Source organism: Myotis yumanensis, unplaced genomic scaffold (assembly GCF_028538775.1).
Source record: "Myotis yumanensis isolate MYYU_CA2020_CCGP unplaced genomic scaffold, mMyoYum1.0.hap1 SCAF_1, whole genome shotgun sequence".
Taxonomy (NCBI): domain Eukaryota; kingdom Metazoa; phylum Chordata; class Mammalia; order Chiroptera; family Vespertilionidae; genus Myotis; species Myotis yumanensis.
The window spans coordinates 173,389,360-173,411,670 of NW_027223752.1; the positions used below are offsets into that span (position 1 = coordinate 173,389,360).

At 35.1% G+C, this 22,311-nt stretch overlaps 1 protein-coding gene across 5 annotated transcripts in view; it reads right to left on the bottom strand.

Moving 5' to 3' along the window:
• Nucleotides 1–228: 228 nt before the first annotated feature.
• RAP1GDS1 (Rap1 GTPase-GDP dissociation stimulator 1) overlaps nt 229–22,311 on the bottom strand; it is a 136,926-nt gene continuing 114,843 nt past the window's right edge. For 2 of the 5 annotated variants that reach the window (XM_070392405.1, XM_070392401.1), the window contains exons 8-15: nt 19,512–19,655; nt 18,656–18,787; nt 17,215–17,349; nt 15,961–16,086; nt 15,092–15,231; nt 11,681–11,807; nt 8,832–8,960; nt 229–2,088 (exon numbers count right to left, since the gene is read on the bottom strand). In XM_070392405.1, coding sequence (XP_070248506.1) covers nt 1,961–2,088; nt 8,832–8,960; nt 11,681–11,807; nt 15,092–15,231; nt 15,961–16,086; nt 17,215–17,349; nt 18,656–18,787; nt 19,512–19,655 — 1,061 coding nt within the window. In that variant the 3' untranslated portion in view covers nt 229–1,960. The remainder of the gene's footprint in view (nt 2,089–8,831; nt 8,961–11,680; nt 11,808–15,091; nt 15,232–15,960; nt 16,087–17,214; nt 17,350–18,655; nt 18,788–19,511; nt 19,656–22,311) is intronic. The other 3 variants (XM_070392415.1, XM_070392424.1, XM_070392431.1) reach the window with 3 other exon arrangements.

Genomic DNA, 22,311 nt, shown 5'->3' on the forward strand with positions numbered 1-22,311 from the left:
TGTGGATTCCTCTGTTCTGAGGTTTTCTGTATAATGGGGAAGGATCCTGCCTTCAAAAAAAAAAAATCTCTGAAGTCAGACAATGATCTAAATCTCAGTTTCTCTAGCAATCTATGTAGAATTTTTTTGGGCAGTATGGAAGTTTCATGGAAATCGGAATTCATTCAACAAATATTTATTGAGCACCAACAATTGAGTAAAGCACTGTTCTAGGAGATGGAAATAGAAGTAAATTACACAAACAAACCAAATGATGCCGCCATTATGGTTTGATATACAATTTATTTATTTAGTTATTAATATGGACAGTCTTTACATTACAGATGTCTTTCAAAACTATCATAAAATATAGTTCACTACCCAGTCCAGAAGAAGATAGTAAACAAGATCCTTCTTGTAGTAAGTGTACATACAGCAGTCCCTTTCATGGGTATCAAGGGAATAATTAGTCAAAGAGTTCTTTACCTCCACTGGGGTTTTAACTTTCTTGAATTATAGCTGTTTCAGAGTCCAAAGTCCAACTTTGATCGCCTAGAGATGTATACACCATCTCATGTGGGGGAAGGAGCCTCTACCCTGGCTGCCCATCTGTCCTACAGTCCTTCCACAATGCAGCCTATTCTACCTCTCAGGCACTGTTCATCAAACTTGGGCACAGGGAGAAGGCAGGTATGTCACAGGGATGTTTTGATTAACTTACAAAGACTGTTTCAAAGCTCTAAAAATCCATTTGGTGGTGGTAGTGGCAGTGAAGAGTACATTATGGTTCTCCAAGGAGGTCTTCTCCTTTCCCGGGTCCTGGCGCTGTCACCTTTTCTGAGAGAGCCTTTAAAATCTGCAGTTCCCTGTAGGAAGTGGAGGTGGGGACTCTAACAGCTACTGGTATGAGGCCATCTGCAGGATGAACTGGACTGGCTATATGGCTTTATAACCTGCTTCCTTTCTTTAATCTAGACAAAGATTTCTTAATGATTTCCTATGTCCTGCTAGTTCTAATATGATTTTAAAAGACTCTGAGAGGAAACCTCTTGCTTTTGAGCTAAATGATGAAAAACAGGGAAAAAAAATCCAGTCTCCAATGAGCTATATTTGTTTCCTTAGTTGAAAACAAATGCCAAAGTGACTTTTATAGATAAGTGTTGGACAACCCTGATTAGCTGATGAAAAAGTTCTAAGGTGAGTCTGTATATATATAAGAATCTAAAATACAGCCAAAAATCCAAGATGTACTAGTGTAAAAGGGAGTCTTCAACCCCGTAGTTTCATACTGAAAACTACAAATGTTTTCAACATCAGGTTACTGATGACAGCCAATTAAACATGAAATTAAAAACCCCAGGAAGTTCTGCCAAGTTTGTGGCAGTTTCAAGAGTCTACATAGTTAGGAAGAAGGAGAAACCATAGTGTAAAGAGTGAGAGCATTGGATTTTATTTAACTCTAGGTACCATGAGTTTGACATTAGTAGGTAAGACTAATGAATGAACAGCCATACAGTTTTTTGGTCACTGTGCTTACCAAGCACCAAAAAATGGAGCTATTTTTACTATTCAATATCATCTTTAATAAGCTAGACAGATTCTGCTGCATTCTTGTTTCTTGCTAATTTACCAGTACATTATTATGTAGTTTACCAAGTGTGAGGAGCAAGTCATTATGTAGTACCAAGTTAACATCATCATAGGACTACAACATGCACATTCTACTTAATATAGCTCAAGCAACAGGAATACAAAAGAACAGTTATGGGTGGAGACTTGTTTTTGACAAATTCATGTTCACACTAACTATGGGTTTAGAAATCTTATTAGGCAGGTACCTACAGAGTTCTTCAATTGGTATTGAAACATTACACGCATGCACAAGTGATATGGAAGTGAATGAAGCAGAAGAGGCACCTGGATGGAGGACAAAGGGGAAACCAGAGATGGGATGATGCCATGTATCAGGGAGGGGCAGTTCTCAGCTCTCCACAGTAAGTCTCTGCTCTGTGAGAGAGGCCTGTTGGGCAACACTTTTGTTCTCATGACTGCGAAGTTTGGATACAACATCTAGAAAGGCCAAATCCTGTACTTCCTTGTGTAGAGATTCTGGAAGACAAAAATCAATATAACACACACATATATCCAAAATGTTTATTTGGATGATACCATAAAACTAGGAAAAAGACACAATAGTAGCCTAGAAAGGTCATCTTTAGAGATGTTATAATAATAAATAAATAAAATCAGAGAACCTTTACTTGCCACATTAATATAAAGATAAGTCAGATGTCAAGTTTTTTGGTCTAAGGGTGATTAGGGTAATGAGTTATAATTAAACAGAGCTCATTGTGTGATCTCAAGGTTTTAGTTATATAATTCAAATATGAAGGTTAGTGACTTAGATCTGTTTCAACTTAATTTTGTGGCAAATAAAAAAGGTTATACTTTACATCCATTCAACAAATTTCTGTGACACTAGGTTCCCTTTTAGATTTCTTCTTTCTGGCTTTTCTTGCTCTATTTAACCTCAATTACAGAAAAATACAGGACATGTAAGACTCTGAGAACTACTATATGCAAAGACTGAGATCCAGTAAGTTTAAAGCAATCAGCATTCCTCAAACTGATGGTTTACTTTAATGAGATGGTGGTATTAAACTGGAACCAATGTTTTTAGTTAAAATAGAAAAATCTATTATAAAATTCACACAGATTCTCAAGGGACTGAATATCCAGAACAAGCTTGGGAAAAAAAAAAAAAAGAGTTGAAGGTCTCACACTTCCTAATTTTAAAACTTACTAAAAAGTTTATTAAACAGAATAGTACTGGTTTAAAGACAGATATATAGACCAAAAGAATAGAACAGAGAGCCAAGAAATAAAACCTCATATAGGTAATCAAATGATTTTTTTGACATGGGTGTCAATACCATTCAATGAGTAAATTGGACTTTATCAAAATTTAAAACTTCTGTGTATTCATTGAATATCTTTTTCCATGCCTTCACATGCAGTCTGTGTGCCTTTTATCTAAAGTGAGTCTCTTGTAAGCAGCATACTGAGTCATGTTTTTTAATTCATTCTGTCACTCTGTGTCTTTTGATTGGATCAGTTAATTCATTTACACTTAGAGTAATTATTAATAGGTATGTGTTTATTGCCATTTTGTTCATTACTTTTGTTGTTCTCCAGTTCCTATCTTCTTGATTTTTTCCCCTTTTGATTTGATTTTCTTTAGTGTTTTGATTGAATTCCTTTCTCTTCCTTTTTTGTGTGTGTTTTAGGTTTGTGGTTACCAGGAGTTCCATACATATCCACCCATATCCATAGCAGTCTACTTTCAGCTCATAGGCATTTAAGTTCAATTAAATTTTAAAAGTACTACCTTTTTATGCTTCCCTGAACTCTGTTTTTGACATGTTTTCTATCTTTGTATTTTATGTAACTCTTAATTATTATACTTGCATTTACGTTTACTATTATCTTTAAACCTTCCGATTAGTTTTTTAAGTGGTTAACTATGATTATTTTATACTAGAGGCCTTAGGCCTGGCCAGTGATCAGGGCCAACTGGAGCCTTCTGGCTGATGGCCGGGGCCTTCTTTCCAGCTGCCGACTGGGGACTTCCTTTGTTCCGCGTCACCCACTGGTGGTCAGTACACATTATAGCGAGCAATCGAACTTCTGGTCTCCCGGTCGAACTCCCAAGGGGATACTTTGCATATTAGCCTTTTATATATATAGATTTGCCTTTGTCATTGATTTGGGTGTTTTTTTTCTTTCCTGTATTTTCTTATATCTGGTTATGGACTTTTCTGCATAAAGAAGACCCCTCAACATTTCCTGTAAAGCTAGGTTAGTGGTTGTGAACTCCTTTACTTTTTGCTTGTCTGGAAACTTCATGTCTCCTATTGTGAATGATAACCTTGCTGGATATAATATTTTAGGTCATAGATTCTTTTCTTTTAGTACTTCTTTTAGTACTTTGAATATCTCCTGCCACTCCCTTCTAGCCTGTAAAGTTGTTTCTGAGAAATCAGCTGACAGCCTTATGTGGTTCCCCTTGTATGTGACTTGTTTAAATCTTGCTGTCTCTAAGATTATCTCTTTATCCTTAACTTTTGCCATTTTAATTACAATGTCTTGATCTGAGTCTCTCTAATTCATCTTGTTTGCAACTCTCTGTGGTTCCTGGATGTCTGTTTCCTTTCCCAGGTTAGGAAAGTTTTCAGAAATTATTTCTTCAAATACTGTTTCTGCTTTCTCTCTCCTTTCTCCTTCTGGAATCTCTCCAATGTGAATGTTAGGATGCTTGATGTTATCCCAACAATCTCTTATACTATACTAGAGGCCTGGTGCACAAAATATGTTCATGAATAGGGTCCCTAGCCCTGGCCGGCAATTAGGGCCTTCCGGCTGCTGGTCAGAGCCTTCCTTCATTCCACATCACCCCTGGTGGTCAGCGCATGTCATAGTGAGTGACTGAACTCCTAGTTGAATTCCTGAGGGGACACTATGCATATTAGCCTTTTATATATATAGATTTTTTAAAATTCTTTTTTCATTTTGTTGTTCTGATGGGTGATTTCCATGTCACTAACCTGTTCTTCTTTATTAACTAATCTGCTGTCAATTCCTTCTAATGTATTCTTCATTTCAGTTTTTGTATTCTTCATCTCTGATTGGTTCTTTATTATATTTTCTCTCTCTTCTGAAGTGTTCTCTGAGTGCTTTTTTAATTGTACTCTCAAGTTTGTTGAGCATCCTCATGACTGTTTCTTTGAATTGTTCATTAAGCAAATTACTTACCTCAATTTCACTAGGGTTTTTAGAGTTTTTTCTTGTTCCTCCATTTGGGGCATGTTCTTCTGTCTCCTCATTTTGTTTTGACTTTCTGTTTCTTCCTATGAGTTTGATGTCTCTCTCAGCCTTGAAAGAGTGGTCTCTGTGTAGACTGTGTTGGATAGTTTTGGCAGACTGATTGTAGCTGGGAGGGGTGTTTGGGTCGCTCTTGATGTGCCCTATTCCTTTATCTGATCAAAACAGGGTCTGTGTAGGCTTTTTTGCATGCATCTTAACACCCCAATAGTCCATCCCCTCTCCAGGCAATAAAACTCCTCATGCACTCAACTCTGCCTGCATGCCCTGTTGCTTTAAGTGGGCAGAACAGAGTCTGGGCAGGGTAACTCTGTATCTCAACACCTTACTAGCTCTGCCATTCCTCCAGATGGGGCTTCTGGTCAAGATGGCAGTGTAGTAAGCCCAGTACAAGTAGCAATCATCTTCAGATTGCTTTGTACTTCGTGTTGAGTGGCCCCAGGAAGAACACAGGCAATGGCTGACCTTGGCCTGAACCCACTGGGACGCCCCAGAGCCAACACACCCAGCGGACAGCTTCAGACAATGTCGAAGCATCACCAACCAACCACCTCCACAAGTGACACACTCAGAGGGCACCAGAGCCCTACTAATGCAAGTCTTGCTCTGGGGGTGAGCTCCTGAACAGCTAATTCTCTATGGTGGTTGCAGCCAGTCCTTGCAGGTGATCAGTCTGGTGGTAAGTCCCTCCCATTGACATGCCAACAGCATCATGGCTCAATTACAACAGGAGAGTGTACACAGCCCACAGAGGAGGGCGCATTTGGAGTGCCCAGAACCAATGAACCAGGAGGCTGTGCCACTGGACCCTACAGGAAACCTACTATAACAGGCCATGTACAAATCCCAGGAGACATAGCAGCTCTACCTAATATATAGAAATAAATATAGGGAGACTGTCTAAATGAGGAGACAAAAAACATGTCCCAAATGAAAGAAAAGAACAAAACTCCAGAAAAAGAACTAAACAAAATGGAGACAAGCAATCTACTAGATGCAGAGTTCAAAACACTGGTTAGAAGGATGCTCAACAAACTTAGGGGAAGAGTGGATGAAGTTAAAACTTCAACACCATAAAAAAGAACAAGTCAGAAGTAAAGGATACACTACCTGAAAGGAAGAATAATTTATAGGGAATCAACAGTAATGTAGATGAAGTCGAGAATCAAAACAGCAATTTGGAATATAAGGAAGAAAAAACACCCAATCAGAACAGCAAAAAAGAATACAAAAATAAGAGAAGAGTGTAAGGAGCCTCTGGGACAACATTCACATCATGGGGGTGCCAGAAGGAGAAGAGAGAAAGCAAGAAATTGAAAACCTACTTTAACCAGTTAACTGCCACGCGTCCAAAACGGAAACCATCCCCACACACCAAGATATTTTCAATTTAAATTTTAAAAATCAATTTGCAATGAATATTATAAAAATAATTACTCAGAATTCGGGTGTTCTTGAATATTTTTAGCTGAAAATTTTCATGAAAAACTATTTTAAAGTTGGTCAGGGCTGCCACTTAGGGAAAACTTTTTTTTTTACAGACGCATGTGGCATGTGGGGAAGGTCTGTGGCTTGCATCTACATTTAGAATCAACAGATAACAAGCTCCCTAGACAAGAAAAAGCTAAAGGAGCTCAACACCAAACTGGTATCACATGAAATGTTAAAGGGTCTTTTTTAAGAAGAAAAAGAAAAAAATAAGATAAAAGATGAGTAAAATGGCAATGAATACATATCTATCAACAATTGAATCTAAAGTACTAAATCAATGAACATGGATACAGAGAACATTTTGATGGTTGTCAGATGGGAAGGGAGTTGGATGAAAAAGTTGAAGGGATTAAGAACAAATTGGTAGTAAAAGAATAGTCATGGGGATGTATAGTACAATATAGGGAATATAGTTGATAATATCCTAATAACTATATACGGTGTAAATGGGTATGAGATTTATTGGGATGACCACTTAGTATGTTATAAAACAGCCGTGGGCAAACTACGGCCCGCGGGCCGGATCCAGCCCGTTTGAAATGAATAAAACTAAAAAAAAAAAAAGACCGTACCCTTTTATGTAATGATGTTTACTTTGAATTTATATTAGTTCACACAAACACTCCATCCATGCTTTTGTTCCGGCCCTCCGGTCCAGTTTAAGAACCCATTGTGGCCCTCGAGTCAAAAAGTTTGCCCACCCCTGTTATAGAATGTCTTATCACTGGGATGTACACCTGAAACTAATAAACTACTGTATGTCAGCTATAATTGAAAAATTAGAAATGATGTAAAAAATGCACCCCTATGTTCACTGCAGCATTATTTACAATAGACAAAACATGGAAGTAATTTAGGTGTTTACTGATAGATAATGGATAAAGATGTATTTATAAACAATGAAATATTATGTGACACTATGGATGGACCTAGAGGTTACTATGCTAAATGAAAAAAGAAATGTCAGACAGAGAAAGATAAATAATGTATGATTTTACTTATATGTTGAATCTAAAAACAAAACAAAAATAGACTTATAGAAACAGATCAAAAGGATGGTTAGCCAGGAGGGAGGGTGTGTAAAAAAGATGAAGGGCAATATAATCATGGATAATTTTACATGGTAACAGACAATCACATTGTAAGGTATAAAAATGTCAAATCACTATATTACACACCTGAAACTAATGTAACTAATATAATACTATATACCAACAAAACAGAAAATATACAATCCAACAATATGCCATCTTAAACTTCAAATATAATGATATAGCAGACTGAAACTAAATGAATGTTTGTTATTCAAAAGAAGATAGGAGTAAAAAAAAAAAAAAAAAGAAGAAGAAGAAGACAGGAGTAGTTATTTTAATACTAGAGGCCTGATGCATGAAATTCATGCAAGAGTAGGCTTTCCTTCCCCCAGCTACTGGCAACAGCTTCCCTCTGGCACCCGGGACCCGGGCTTCCCTCGCAGCCCTGGCTTCATCAGGAAGGTCGTCTGGAAGGACATCGGTTTAATTAGCATATTATGCTTTTATTATTATAGATTAGATAAAGTAGACTTCAAGTAAAGAAAATCACCAGAGCTGAAACCGGTTTGGCTCAGTGGATAGAGCGTCGGCCTGCGGACTGAAAGGTCCCAGGTTCGATTCCGGTCAAGGGCATGTACCTGGGTTGTGGGCACATCCCCGGTGGGAGATGTGCAGGAGGCAGCTGATCGATGTTTCTCTCTCATCGATGTTTCTAACTCTCTATCTCTCTTCCTTCCTGTCTGTAAAAAATCAATAAAATATATTTAAAAAAAAAAAAAAAAAAGAAAATCACCAGAGAGAAACATTATATAATGGTAGAAAGATCAATCCATCAGGAAGGCATAGCAATCCTAAAAGTTGAATATACCTAGCAACAGAGCTATAAAACATGTGAAGTGAAAACTGATAGAACTGATAAGAGAAATGGATAAATTCATTATTATAGTTGAAGACTTCACCATCTCTCAACAATGATTAGTCAGAAAATCAGCAAGAATAGAGAAACTCAATACCACTACCAACCAAAAGATCTAATCGACATTTAAAGAACACTTCACCCAATAACAGCAGAAGACACATTCTTTTCAATTGTCCATGGAATATATATCACAAGACATGCCAGTGATTTCTTAACAAATTTCTTAGTTAATATCATGGCATAAAAATCAGAACTTGTTCTTTATATAAAATAATATCTTAAAGTTGATAAAACTTACAGGTATTGATTTTTAATATTGATTTAGCCTATATTTGCTACATAGTGTTTTTTATTATAGTAAGAACCTTTTGGGAATATTTTCAATGTAAACGTAATGCTATAACCTCCATAAACTAATTTCTAATGTTTTTTTAAACCCAAAGCCACCATTTACTATTATTTTATATTTAATAATGTCAAACATATGTTGATGCACAGAAATCAAATGATAGAAGATATATACTTACCGGATCCCATGAGAGCACAGATCAGAACCATGGAATTATATTTTATTTCAGGAGCACTTCTCTCATCTGCTAGCAGTTTGTGTAAAATCTGTACAAGTTTAGCACTTTCTAGATCTTTCTCAGCAGTGTCTAGAACAGGAAATGATTAAAGTAGCAGTTATACCCACTGTTTATGAACCCAGTACAATCTGGGTAAACATTGCTTCCTTTTCTAGAAACTGATCATGTGAAACTTTCCAAAAGGGTCTGACAAATAATAATGACCTAGACATATGATACTAAATTTAGTCCTTATAAAAAAAAAGTACAGAGAGCTAAATTTCAGCAAATATTTTAAGTTTAAACTAATATTTAGAATTAAAACATTCCTTTTAAATGAAGCAATTAAAAACCTTTTGTTAAACATATACAAAAGCAGAAAAGATGGTATAATGATACCATATGCACTATCATCTTCATAAATTATCATGGTCAATCTTGTTTCATCTATCTCTAGTTTCATCTACCTACTCTCAAACATCTCAAATTATTTTGAAACAAATCTTATAAATTACATAATTTCCTCCATATGTACTTTAGGATGTCTCTATCTTTAAGAGATAAAGAATGTTCATTCCTATTAAAATCCCAGCAGGATTTTCTACAAAAATAGATGAGCTTATACTAAAATTTATATGAAGAGCCACAGGTCCTAGAAGAGGCAAACAATCTTGATTAAAAATAATGAAGTGGGAGAAATTCTTCTACCTGATATTAAGGCTCACTATATAATTATCAAGATAGTGCGGTATTTATTGATAGATACATAGATCATAGGAACTGAATATAGGACTCCAGAAGTAGACCCACACAAATATGCTCAACTAATCTTTGACAAATGTTCAAATCATTTCAATGGAGTAAAGGGAACCTTTTCAACAAATGTTGCTGCAAATTAGACAGCTATAAAGAAAGGAACCCTAACCTAAACCATACTTTATACGTATATTAACTCAAAGGGGATCACAAACTTAAGTGTAAAATGTAAACTTTTAGAATATATGAAGAATTCTCAAAACATTAGAAAATAAGCAAAAGACAAATAGGCATTTTACCAAAGAATATATGATTGAAAATAAGGACATGGAAAGATGTACAGCATCATTACATTTTAAAAAAATGTAAATTAAAACCACAATGTGATATCTCTTAAAGCTATCAGAATGGCTAAAATAAAAAAGTAGTGACAACACCAAATGCTGATGAGAATGCAGAGAAAATTAATCACGTACACCAGCGGTTCTCAACCTGTGGGTCTCGACCCCTTTGAGAGTCGAACGACCCTTTCACAGCGGTCGCCTAAGACCAATCGGAAAACACATATATAATTACTTATTGTTTTTGTGATTAATCACTATGCTTTAATTATGTTCAATTTGTAACAATGAAATTGGGGGTCACCACAACATGAGGAACTCTATTAAAGGGTCGCAGTAGCCCTAGCCGGCCGGCTTGGCTCAGTGGATAGAGCATCAGCCTGCGGACTGAAGGGTCCCAGGTTCGATTCCGGCCAACGGCACATGCCTGGGTTGCGGGCTCGATCCCCAGTAGGGGGTGTGCAGGAGGCAGCCGATCAATGATTCTCTCTCATCATTGATATTTCTCTCTCTCTCTCCCTCTCCCTTCCTCTCTGAAATCAATAAAGAAATATATTAAAAAATAATAATTTTTAAAAAAAAGGGTCGCGGCATTAGGAAGGTTGAGAACCACTGACTTATACAGTGGCAGTGTGAGTACAAAATGCTATAGCCACTCTGAAAGACAATTTGACAGTTTCTTTAAAAATTAAACATGTAGTTACCATAGAACCCAGCAATTGCAGTCCTAAGCATTTATTTAGAGAAATGAAAATTTATGTTCACATTAAAACCTATATGTGAATGTTCATAGTAACTTTATTTTTTGAAGCCTCAAACTGGAATCAGCCCACATGTCCTTTAACAGGTGAATGGCTAAACAAACGGTGGAATACTACTTTGCAATAAAAAACTGAGACACAAGACAAATCTGATGACTCTTTAAGAAATTATGCTGAGCAAAAGAAGCTAATTCCAAAAGGTCACATACTATATGATTCTACTTACATAACATTTTAAAAATGAAAACCTTTAGAAATGAAGGGCAGATTAGTGGTTTCCAGGGGTTAGGAGCAGCATGGGAGGTAAGGGTAGGAGGCAGGTGAGTGTAGTTATAAATGAAGGGATCCTTTCGCTCTTAGAACTATTATCTTGACTGTGGTGGTAGATATACAGACCTACACATGCAAAAAAAAAAAAACCAACAAAAAACACCTGTATAAAACTTAACACACAGGAGTGGAACAGAAGTCAAGACAGAACCCAGAATGATGTTATAAATATGCAAATGGCCCTTGGCATAAAAAAGGTTCCCCACCCCCACAAAGCATTGATAGAAGATTAGCAACAGAAAACTTAGCAGTAGAGATGGAAGAAAAGGTCTGGGTCGCTGTAAAAGTAGCAAACCCTAAACTTGTTGCATTATAAAAATGGTTTCATTTCTCTGAGGCCTGTTATAAATGAGTTCTATGTTCCCCAATTGCTTATTACTTGAGATAACACTTAAGAATAAAACTAACCTTAAAGCAAAGTGTTGTCAAAAAGCACAACCAAAAGGGACAGCAGTGGTGACAATCTGTAGAATATGATTTTCAATATACTCAGATATACATATAGACACACACTGGCAAAATGCTTCTAGATAAGGTTCTGTCTGACTTCTATTCCACTCCTGTGCTTCCTTTCATCCAAGATAAAAATAGGAGAAAATAAGTTTGTCACTAGGGTACTTACCCAATTCTAAAGCTGCTATTAGTGCCAAAGCAACAAGGGCTTCATTCTGCATTATTACATGTTCACTAGTTGCCATGGTAACTAGATGCTTGATGCCACCACTCTGTACAATGGTTTTAATTACATCCTATAATAAATAAATATCACAGAATTATAAACTTTAATTTTCAATATAAAGAAGCTGCATTATAATCAGTCAATTCATTGTAAGTTGAGTGTCCTGTATGAATCATTACATTTAATAATATTTTCTTCTATGAAGAAAAAAGCTTTTAGCTTTAAATAAACTCATCAATAGATGACATCTTAAACTACCTAAGTGATAAAGATCATTGCAGTTCATATCAAGAAATAGAGTCCCAGCCGAAACCGGTTTGGCTCAGTGGATAGAGCGTCGGCTTGCGGACTGAAGGGTCCCAGGTTCGATTCCGGTCAAGGGCATGTACCTGGGTTGCGGGCACATCTCCAGTAGATGTGCAGGAGGCAGCTGATCGATGTTTCTCTCTCATCGATGTTTCTAACTCTCTATCTCTCTCCCTTCCTCTCTGTAAAAAATCAATAAAATATATTTTAAAAAAAAAAAAAAAAAAAAAAAAAAAAAAAAAAAAAAAAAAAGAAATAGAGTCCCAGAAGCTACCAGAGTCAAATACAAGTGCCATTGACCCAAATGTTGACTTACCATAGGATCAACAAAAGAGAATAAACCTTGTAATAACAAAAATGTTTTTTTCCCTTCAAAATTTTATTATAGCAACTGGTACTGTTCGCCAGATGCTTCAGGTAAAGCATGTATTGGGAGTAGCTTTTATCCTTTGTTGGATCTGACAAAACTGAATTACATACAAAGGGATTCAATAAATCCTACCACCAACACTGACTTTGAGCAAATAACCGACCCTCTTGGCACCTCAGTGACTTTATCTATAGTGTTGAGATCATGTAAGTGTGTATCTCTCAGGTTTCTGTAATAATTACAATTATTACATGAAAAACACATATAGAATGTATAACAAAAATTAGATGAAAAATGGTCACATTTATTTCTAGTAGCCATTTCTGTTTCTATCTCAGAATTTTATTGCCTAAAAAATCTTGGGTTAAATATAATTTAGTGGAAAGTCTTAATTATATATTTTAAAGTAATTTTCTTTGATATTTTTCACTTTTAGTAATTTGAAGTAAGCTTGATATTTTAAGCAGCCTATCCGAGCTAGCATCAATGGCACAAAACTAACGGTAATTAGGAATATTTTTCAAATTAATTTGCTGAAATATTTTAAAAAGGGTTTCCATTATGCTTCCATCTATGTAAATTTTTTAAAAAACTATATAGACGGGATGTTTGCTTTGAGATTAACTTGTTTGGAAATTAAACATTCTAAATCAATAGAGTGCAAGTACTGAGTTTTTATGGTTCTTGCATCTAATACAGGTCTTTTCCCATCAACCTCTTTTAGAAAGTGAGGAACTCATCTTTTAAAGCCTTTTTTAATTAAAAGAAAGCCTCCCAATATAATGCTTATATTATATTATCAGTTTATTTGAAACTGATATAGAAATCTTCTTTTTTCTTTCAGATTTTAAAACTGATTTTTAGAGAAAGAGAAGAAGGAGAGGGAGAGAGAGAGATAGAGATATATAAATATTAATGTGAGAGGGAAACATCAATAGGCTGCTCCTGCACACTCCCTATCAGGGACTGAGTCCACAAACTAGCCATGTGCCCTGACCGGAACCAAAACAGCAACCTTTGGGTGCATGGGACGATGCCCAACCAAGTGAGCCACACTAGTCAGGATCAGAAATCTTAAAATCAGTAAAGATTTTTATAAAAATCACAAAGGAGTTTACTGAATAAAGACTACAGAGATGTGTGCATACAAATGCAATCGCGTAGGAAAGATTCCTGGATTGTCATTTCATCCTCTATTTTGTGATTCATCCTGAAAAGTCCACTATAGTAGAAGGATAGAGAATGAATGAAGGAAATTTGTATATCAGAAACAAATAGCCTTTTCTAGGTCTAAGCATGGCTTCTTTTCCACCTAACTTTTCTGGAACAGATATCTATTTTCTTTTAAAATGCCTGCCCTCTCTCCTACTACAATAAATGCTATTGAATAGCTACTGGATAGAGTTGCTTTGTCTGACAGAATGGTAGATAAAAAATAAGTTAAGCATTGTACTTAAATGTAATATGACAAAAGAAAATTAATAATATTGATAGCTATCCTTCATAGAGCAACAACTATAAAATTGATATTATATCAGGTAGCTTATGGAAATTAGCTCATTTTTACCCTCACAGAAAATCTCATTAGGTAGATATTACTTTTAGTTTATAGATGAAAAACATGAAGCTCAGATTAAGCTATGAAATTTTCCCAAAGGTCTGTGATTAAGTAGTTAACAAGCCAAGATTCAAATCCAGGTAGTATTCTTAATATTTGTGGTTTTATTCTTAATATTTGTATTCTTAATATTATGTCTTAAATAATATTAATATTTATTCTTAATATTATGTCTAGTCTACATAGAAGTTTACATATTGAACTCATCACAGTCAATCTTCCCCTTCTCCTCCTGAGTGACTCCAAGTTAACCTCTAAAACATCACCCCTTCTGTGACAGAGTTGGTCTCTCTGCAGATGTACACAGGTGAAATACTCAAAAGGCTTACCTTAGAAAAGAGGTTATAAAAAAGAAAAGATATATAATCTAGACATTAAATCAGCTGCTGAATGCTGGCCCAGGTTTTCACCATTGTGTTCTTTAAAATATTTACTTGTTAATTTAATGATTCACTCAACAAATACTTATAGGTTATCAACCATGAGCCAAACACCTGATAAGCTGGACACTGCCATGAGAATGGATTTTATACAACTCAGTGGTTCTGGGCATCAAATACTATCCAGACATCATTTAATTTCTAAATATCAGTAGCTACCCCGGTCAGTGCCTAGCACACAGATGTTTGACACTGATGCTGGTAATAGTGGTAGTGGTGGTGGTAAAAATAGTAACAGTGGCAACCTCCATTTACTGAGTGCCTGCTGTGTCCCAGGTACCAACTGAGCATTCTATACGTGATCTCACTGAATCATCCTCACAAAACCTTCAGGTAGGTAACAGCCCAGTTTTTACATAGATGTGAAGACACTTGACCAAGTAAATATAGCAGATAAATTATGAACTCATTTCTGTTTAACTCCAAAGCCTTACTCTTAACTATTATGAATATAACCAAATAAAAAAGCTCAATCTTCAATTATTTTTTCAGAACTCTTGATTAATGTATTTATACATAAATACATAAAAAATGCAAGCTTATGATGTAGGATCTACAATACCAGTTTTACAAAAAGGCCACTCAAATGTTCTTAGTGAATGGTTTCTTCTGGAACTTACTTTTGATTTACTGTGTCGTATGAGGGCAGAGAGCAGTCTGTTTGACTCTCCCATCACACCAGCGTGGTCTTTGGCTTCACACCATTCCACCAAACGCTCCACTAACTTAATATTCTTTCCTAGTTGTTCAGCAGCTTCTGCTATAGGAAAGAAGGCAAACAACAAAGGAATGAATCACTGGTAGGCAATCAACTGAAATAAAGAGTGTGCAAGAAAATTACATGCTTAAAAAACAACACAATTTTATTAAAGCAGGAACTGCAAATACAGTACTCCATATCTGAAGGACTATTTGGCCTTTCCTATAAAGTTGTGGACTTTAGTACAAAATATAAAAATAAGTAACTTCATATGCTTCCAGGTCAGCCTGGTAGTCTGTTAGTACTCTGTCAATAATAAAGCATTTTTAGAAGGACTCAAAGGAATCAATATAGAGAAAAAATTTATAAGTAAATAAACATAATTAATTCCAAGTTTTCATTGCTGTTTCTGTACACAGAAAAATAATCTCCCTGTTTGCAAAGCAAACTTTTAAAGAATTTGTTATTATACTGAAACATGATGATTTTGAAGACGAGGTAAAAATGGGTATGGAATGCTAAAAACAAAAACTCTTAGGAACTGCTAATAAATCAACCTAAAATTAGGATCACATGTACTAATAGAAGCCATATAGTTTCCACTTAAAGCCAATTATGACAAGCATGAGAATTAATGAATGGGTTCTAAAACCAATCTCTTTTTGTCTTCATTTTGCTATTTATCTTTATGATTACATAATTCTGAAAGCTGAAAACAAATCCTTTTCAACTAGAAGCACATTGAGATTATGATAGCAAAAATACATCTTGGGAAAGCATTTCTTTTACCTTGTGCATCTATTAACATTCTTAATGTCCCCAGAAGTTTGAACTGAACCGGGGGCATTTCAGATTTAAGGAATTTCAAAACTGCCTCTGTGACCCCAGCTGATAACATCTTTGCTTTATTTACAACTGGAGAGAGAGAGGGGAAAAAAAAAAGACCATGATTAAAGTGATGTTAGCATTCTTGATGATAATCATTCAATTCAATAAATATTTACTGAAGGTCTTATTATCTCTAAGGCCCTATGTTTTATATTTTTTCTATTTTAAAAAAAATCTTGGGTCCTGTTTGTCTATAGGAGCATAATATACAAAATCAAACCTAACCTCAAAACAATTACCTAAATAGTTTGTAATGGAAACCTGATAATGTTGCCTTCTATTTATAAAAAGCACAATTCCTCAACTTTGTTTCTTTTTACCTCTGTTCTTGACCAGCTGTGTTAACATAGATGTATAGTCATTAATAAACATCATCTGCTATATGAAACAAACTAATTTCATATAGATTATATCTTCATAGTTATATTATTTTACCTAACTAGAAATTTATTTTTAGAAACTAAAATAAAAGAACATTTTAAATCATCTCCTGTATTATTTCCAATGATAATGTGATTCCATGGCTTAAGTCTTTAATCCAAAAGGACATATTAGGGCTATTTTTTAAAAATATGTTTTATTGATTTTTATACAGAGAGGAAGGGATAGGGATAGAGAGTCAGAAACATCGATGAGAGAGAAACATCGATCAGCTGCCTCCTGCACACCCCCCACTGGGATGTGCCCGCAACCAAGGTAGATGCCCTTGACCAGAATCGAACCTGGGACCCTTCAGTCCGCAGGCTGATGCTCTATCCACTGAGCCTAATTGGTTAGGGCACATTAGGGCTATTTTTAAAAAATTGTATGCTTGCGGGAAAATACAAACTTTTAAAGTCATTTTTTAGGGGACTCTGTTAATTGATGCCATTATCTTACCTAAACTGAAGTGCTTTAAAAAGTGTACAATATAATGAAAATCTTAGGAGTTCACAGAAGGTAATAGAATTATTTGAATGATCTAAACAAAGGCAAAATTATGCTTGTACAGTCTCAGAAAACTAATTTATCTTCATGTATCAGTAAAAAAAATGTAAACAATTTGAAGATTTTTTTCCTTGGTCAGGGCAGATCTACAAATCACATAAAGTAAAAGTCTTACCAAAACAATAGATTTTATTTCTTACATCGTTGCCTTCCATCCTTCAGTCTTACCTGGAATGGCCAGGTTTCTGAGGGCACTTAGTGCTGCATGCTGTACTGTTACATTTCCATCTTCTACATGTCTGTCCAGTAAATCCATAAGTTTCTCTACAATTCCATTGTCTACCATATGGATACAATTTCCATCTGAAGAAAAATAAAGCATTTTTTTCTTCCTCTGTACAAACATCTATAAATATTTTGTAATGCCGATGCCTACTCATTATCTACATTAGTGAAAATGGAACCACAGAAAAATCTAACTATCCCTCAGATTTATAATTTTTTTTTTAACTGAGAAGTCCGATTAAAAGATTCTTAAAATAGAATTTTTAAAATAAGAAAACTCTCTAGCTTAAACATATCAGAAGATAAGTAGAAACCACATGCTTAAAATGTCCACCAATAGTGAAGCATGCCTGAGTTTTGCCAATGTGACTGAGACAGTATTCTATATTTTGTTATCATTGCTGTTACTTAAATTATTTTTCATTGATAGAATTTTTGAAACACTTATAAAACAGAAAGAATATTAAAATAAACCACTATTTATACCCCATATTTAGCTTCAACAATTATTAATCTTTTGCCAGTCTTATTTCCATCATTAAGGAGTTAATGATGGTTCCCCAAAAGAAGGAAATGAAAATGGAATAAGTCATCCACTATAATATAACAACAGTTCATTCTGCAATAAAATCAAACTAAACACAAAAGTAACTCATATTCCTAGACCAGACTTCAAAAATAAATATGCAAGTCTGGTGCCTCTGAAATATTAAGCTAAATTATTCTACCCTAAACCAGAGAATTAGCCACACAAGTTTTATAGATATAAAAGTTTAAGTTGAGGTACAATAACCCTATAATGAAAATTCAGATTATTAAATCCAAAATAAAGTCACCAGGCAAGAGAGACTATCCTTCTAAATCAGATGTGAATTAGAATGGGACTCAAGTTTATCAATCTCTGAAGTGCAGAGTATTCTAAAGGACTTCATGATCAATATTCATGATCTTTCTTTCTTAAAAAAAACACACATAAAACTTTTAAAAATTGATTTTTAGAGAGAGGAAGGGAAAGGGAGAGAGAGGAACATGGAAGTGAGAGCGGAACATATATCATCTGCCTCCTGCATACCCCCTACCAGGGATGGAGCCTGCAACCCTGGCATGTGCCCTGACGGGGAATTGAACCGGCAACATTTTTGTGCATAGGATGATGCCCAACGAACTGAACCACGCTGGCAGGGCATTTCAAGATCTTTAAACTACTAGAACTTAGTTTAATTCCATAAAATATATAATTTGTTAGAAAGTCACTATAAATATTTCATATCTCTGAAAAATTAAGGTAGCGGTACACATATATACTACATGTAATTCTAAACTGTTTGGTTTTAGTACATGAAATGTCAAAGAAAATTTTTTAAAAATGCAGCAATATGCTTACCATTTCTGGCAAAATTTGCAATCGCCAACGCTCCAGCAAGCTGCAGCTGGTGGTTATTTGATGGAATCCAGGACAACACCCTTTGAAACACATTACCTTTTCCTCCTTCAAATAATTTCTGCATGGATTCATCTGTAGGTAAATGAAACAAACAGATAAGAGGAAAATAAATATGAGTAACAAATCCATATTTCTAAGTAAATAGCCAATGGGGAAACTATATACTTCAAAAATGATAGAATTAATAAGGGGAAAAGTAATGATTCTTTTTACAATAAGAATCATTTTAGTAGAGACTGGACAAGAAACTTTAGAGTTCTTCTAGTCTAAGTCCCAAGTAACTATCTGGCTTTTAGTACTTTGGTGCTACAGCTGTCTCTTCTATATGACAGCTCTTTAAATAGTGAAAGATAGTGAAGCCCAGCTGTCAAGGCTCAGTGGTTGAGCGTTGACCTATGAACCAGGAGGTCATGGTTCAATTCTTGGTCAGGACACATGCCCGGGTTGCGGGCTCGATCCCCAGTGTGGGACGTGCAGGAGGGAGCAGATCAATGATTCCCTCTCATCATTGATGTTTCTCTCTCTCTCTCTCCCTCTCCCTCTCTGAAATCAAGGAAAATATATTAAAAATAAATCAATACATACATACATAATACATAAACAGTGAAGCCTCCTCTTTTCCAGGCTTATTATCTCTAGTCCTCTCCATATGTTTAAGATTTCAAAATCATCACATCAACAGGATTTAATGAGATAGGAAAATGAAAAAATGCTTTATATAGCATTTACAAAAGAGACAATAAATTTTTAAGAATCTGGCAAACATGTTCTTTGATTGGTATAAATTACAACTCACCTCCAAGAAGTAATAAAACCATTAGATCTGAAGCAGTTTTGAGCTCAGCAACATCATCCTCTTTGTCACTATCCACTTTCTGCTGAACAATCTCTAGTAGACATTCTACCAAGCCTGCTTCAACCAGCTGTAGTTTAATAGCATCTAAAGAATAATGTGAACAAAATAACCAAAACCTGAGATGAAAATAGGAATTCTTGGATAAGCAATCCATTATGAAGAATTACAAGAAACCAAGAAAATGCATAATTTAGATAACACACCCTAACAGTGGTTCTCAACCTTCTTAATGCCGCGATCCTTTAATACAGTTCCTTATGTTGTGGTGATGCCCAACCATAAAATTATTTTTGTTGCTACTTCATAACTGTAATTTTGCTACTGTTATAAATCGTAATGTAAATATCTGATATGCAGGACATATTTTCACTGTTCATGACCCACAGGTTGAGAACCGCTGCTAGAAGATTAGAGTTTCAAAAGGCAGTGTCTGACAGTGCAGCCTAAACACAGAGAAGCTTTATTTCATTTTTCTAATTGAAATTGTTACCTTTCACAATATCTGGAAGCTCCTAAACAAATTTTCAGCTCTGAAGGTAAGTACTATCATGCCACTGTTATTCTAGATATTATGCTCATGTTTAAAAGTCAATAAATAAGATATCCCACACTGTTTAAATTAAAACACACATAACTGTTACATAAAGTTAAAATGGATCCATTAATGAAGTTTAAATATAAATTATTTAAAAGTAAAGAGCTATTAGTAAATTTTAAGCTATATCACAAGTATATTTGGATTCATACTTGTATAAATGTTATCTTTCCAGGGCAGTTTCTGAATTTTAAATGTTTTTTTTTTAAAGCTTCAGGTTTTTTTAATTTGAAACTTTCTAGGGTGATGGATATATATGGTAGTTCATTATACTATGTTCTCTGTATATCTGAATAGGTTTTAAAATTTCCATAACGACAGGTTAAAGAAAACAATAACTTTCAAGCTTTCTGATGGATTACCAACAAAATAAGGAATATTAGAGAATTTACATTCCAGTTGTATTTTTAAAAATTATCTTCATAGCAAATTCTACTCCCACATCAAATAAATTTTGTTTGTACTCCCCTAATAACAAATACTTTTTCATTACAAAATTTACATCACTGGCCGAAACCGGTTTGGCTCAGTGGATAGAGCGTCGGCCTGCGGACTGAAAGGTCCCAGGTTCGATCCCGGTCAAGGGCATGTACCTGGGTTGCGGGCACATCCCCAGTGGGAGATGTGCAGGAGGCAGCTGATCAATGTTTCTTTCTCATCGATGTTTCTAACTCTCTATCTCTCTCCCTTCCTCTCTGTAAAAAATCAATAAAATATATTTAAAAAAAATTACATCACTGAAGATTTTATATTCACATTCATATCTGCCTTTGCCATTAGAGTAGATATTATATACACCTCATTCATCTTTGTATTTTAACCTAAACTGGCCTACCTAAATGCTTTGGGTATATCTAATACTACTTAGAAATACATTTTTTACACAGAAATTTTAAACTTACACAAGTTTTATTTCTCAGTTGGATTTTATTTTAAGTATAGGTTCTACAACAATGGTTGTTATTTGGGAGAAAAAATACTTTTTTATACCTAAGACTTTTTCTTTCAGGCAATTTTAATGTGTAAAACTTGAGGATTTTGTTTTGTTGTTTTTTAAACTACCAGGACAACTGATCTTTATATTATTTCCAAATACACAGAATATTCAACCTGGAATATTTATTTAAAAGGTACATTTGCACTGTGCCATGCTGAAAGTAGGGCGTTTCCTTGGTTACAGAATGCTAGGGCTAGAAATGTGCAGTGACTAGAATTGAAAGCCATGATGAAAAAGCCTTAAAAACACTCAAAAAACAACTCTTGAATCATACAAAATCCCAATTGAAATGTTGGAATCACTTTCCTTTGCATATAAGGAAAACCAAAGATGATATGCTAAGGATAGTCCAGAAATAAGTTTTCAAAGGTGTCATTCAATCTACTGCACAGTTATAAAAGAGAAGTGAAGGTGGTAGAGGAGAAACAAATAATAAAAACATTGTTATGTTGAAACATTGCAAGGCAGGTTACAGGTAATTCTCCGGCATAAAAACTGACTGAAGGTCATAATAAAACTTTCATTTGGCCAAACTAACAAATGAGATGAAAAACAAATTTCTCCCTAGAGAATAAGAGCTAAGGCATTTAGAAAATTAAAAATTTGTCATGATTAAAGTTTAGAGATCTCTCCTCTCAGAGTTTGACTGTAATCACTGTCACACAGACACACACTCACACATATACCCCTGGGAGATTTAAATAGCCTTATTAAGGAGGATTAGCAAGACATTTGCTACAGCAGATAGCCCATCACACACCTATCAATGTCATTCTGTCTAAGAACATCTACCTTTATCACCACCCTTTGCATATATATGCATTAATGTACCCATGCATCTATGTATGCATCACACACACACACACACACACTTAAAAATCTTTTCTCAATGGTTAAAAAAATTCCACAAATGCAGAGAAGTGCAAAAAAAATATGCATTTAAATAACCAATAACCATGTAACTACAACCTAAACCAAGAAATTCAGTCCGACTGGTTTGGCTCAGTGGTTGAGCAACCCAAGAACCAAGAGGTCATGGGTTCAATTCCTGGTCAGAGCACATGCCCAGGTTGTGGGCCCCATCCCCAATAGAGGGCATGCAGGAGACAGTCGATTGATGAAGTTTCTCTCTCATAGATGCTATCCCT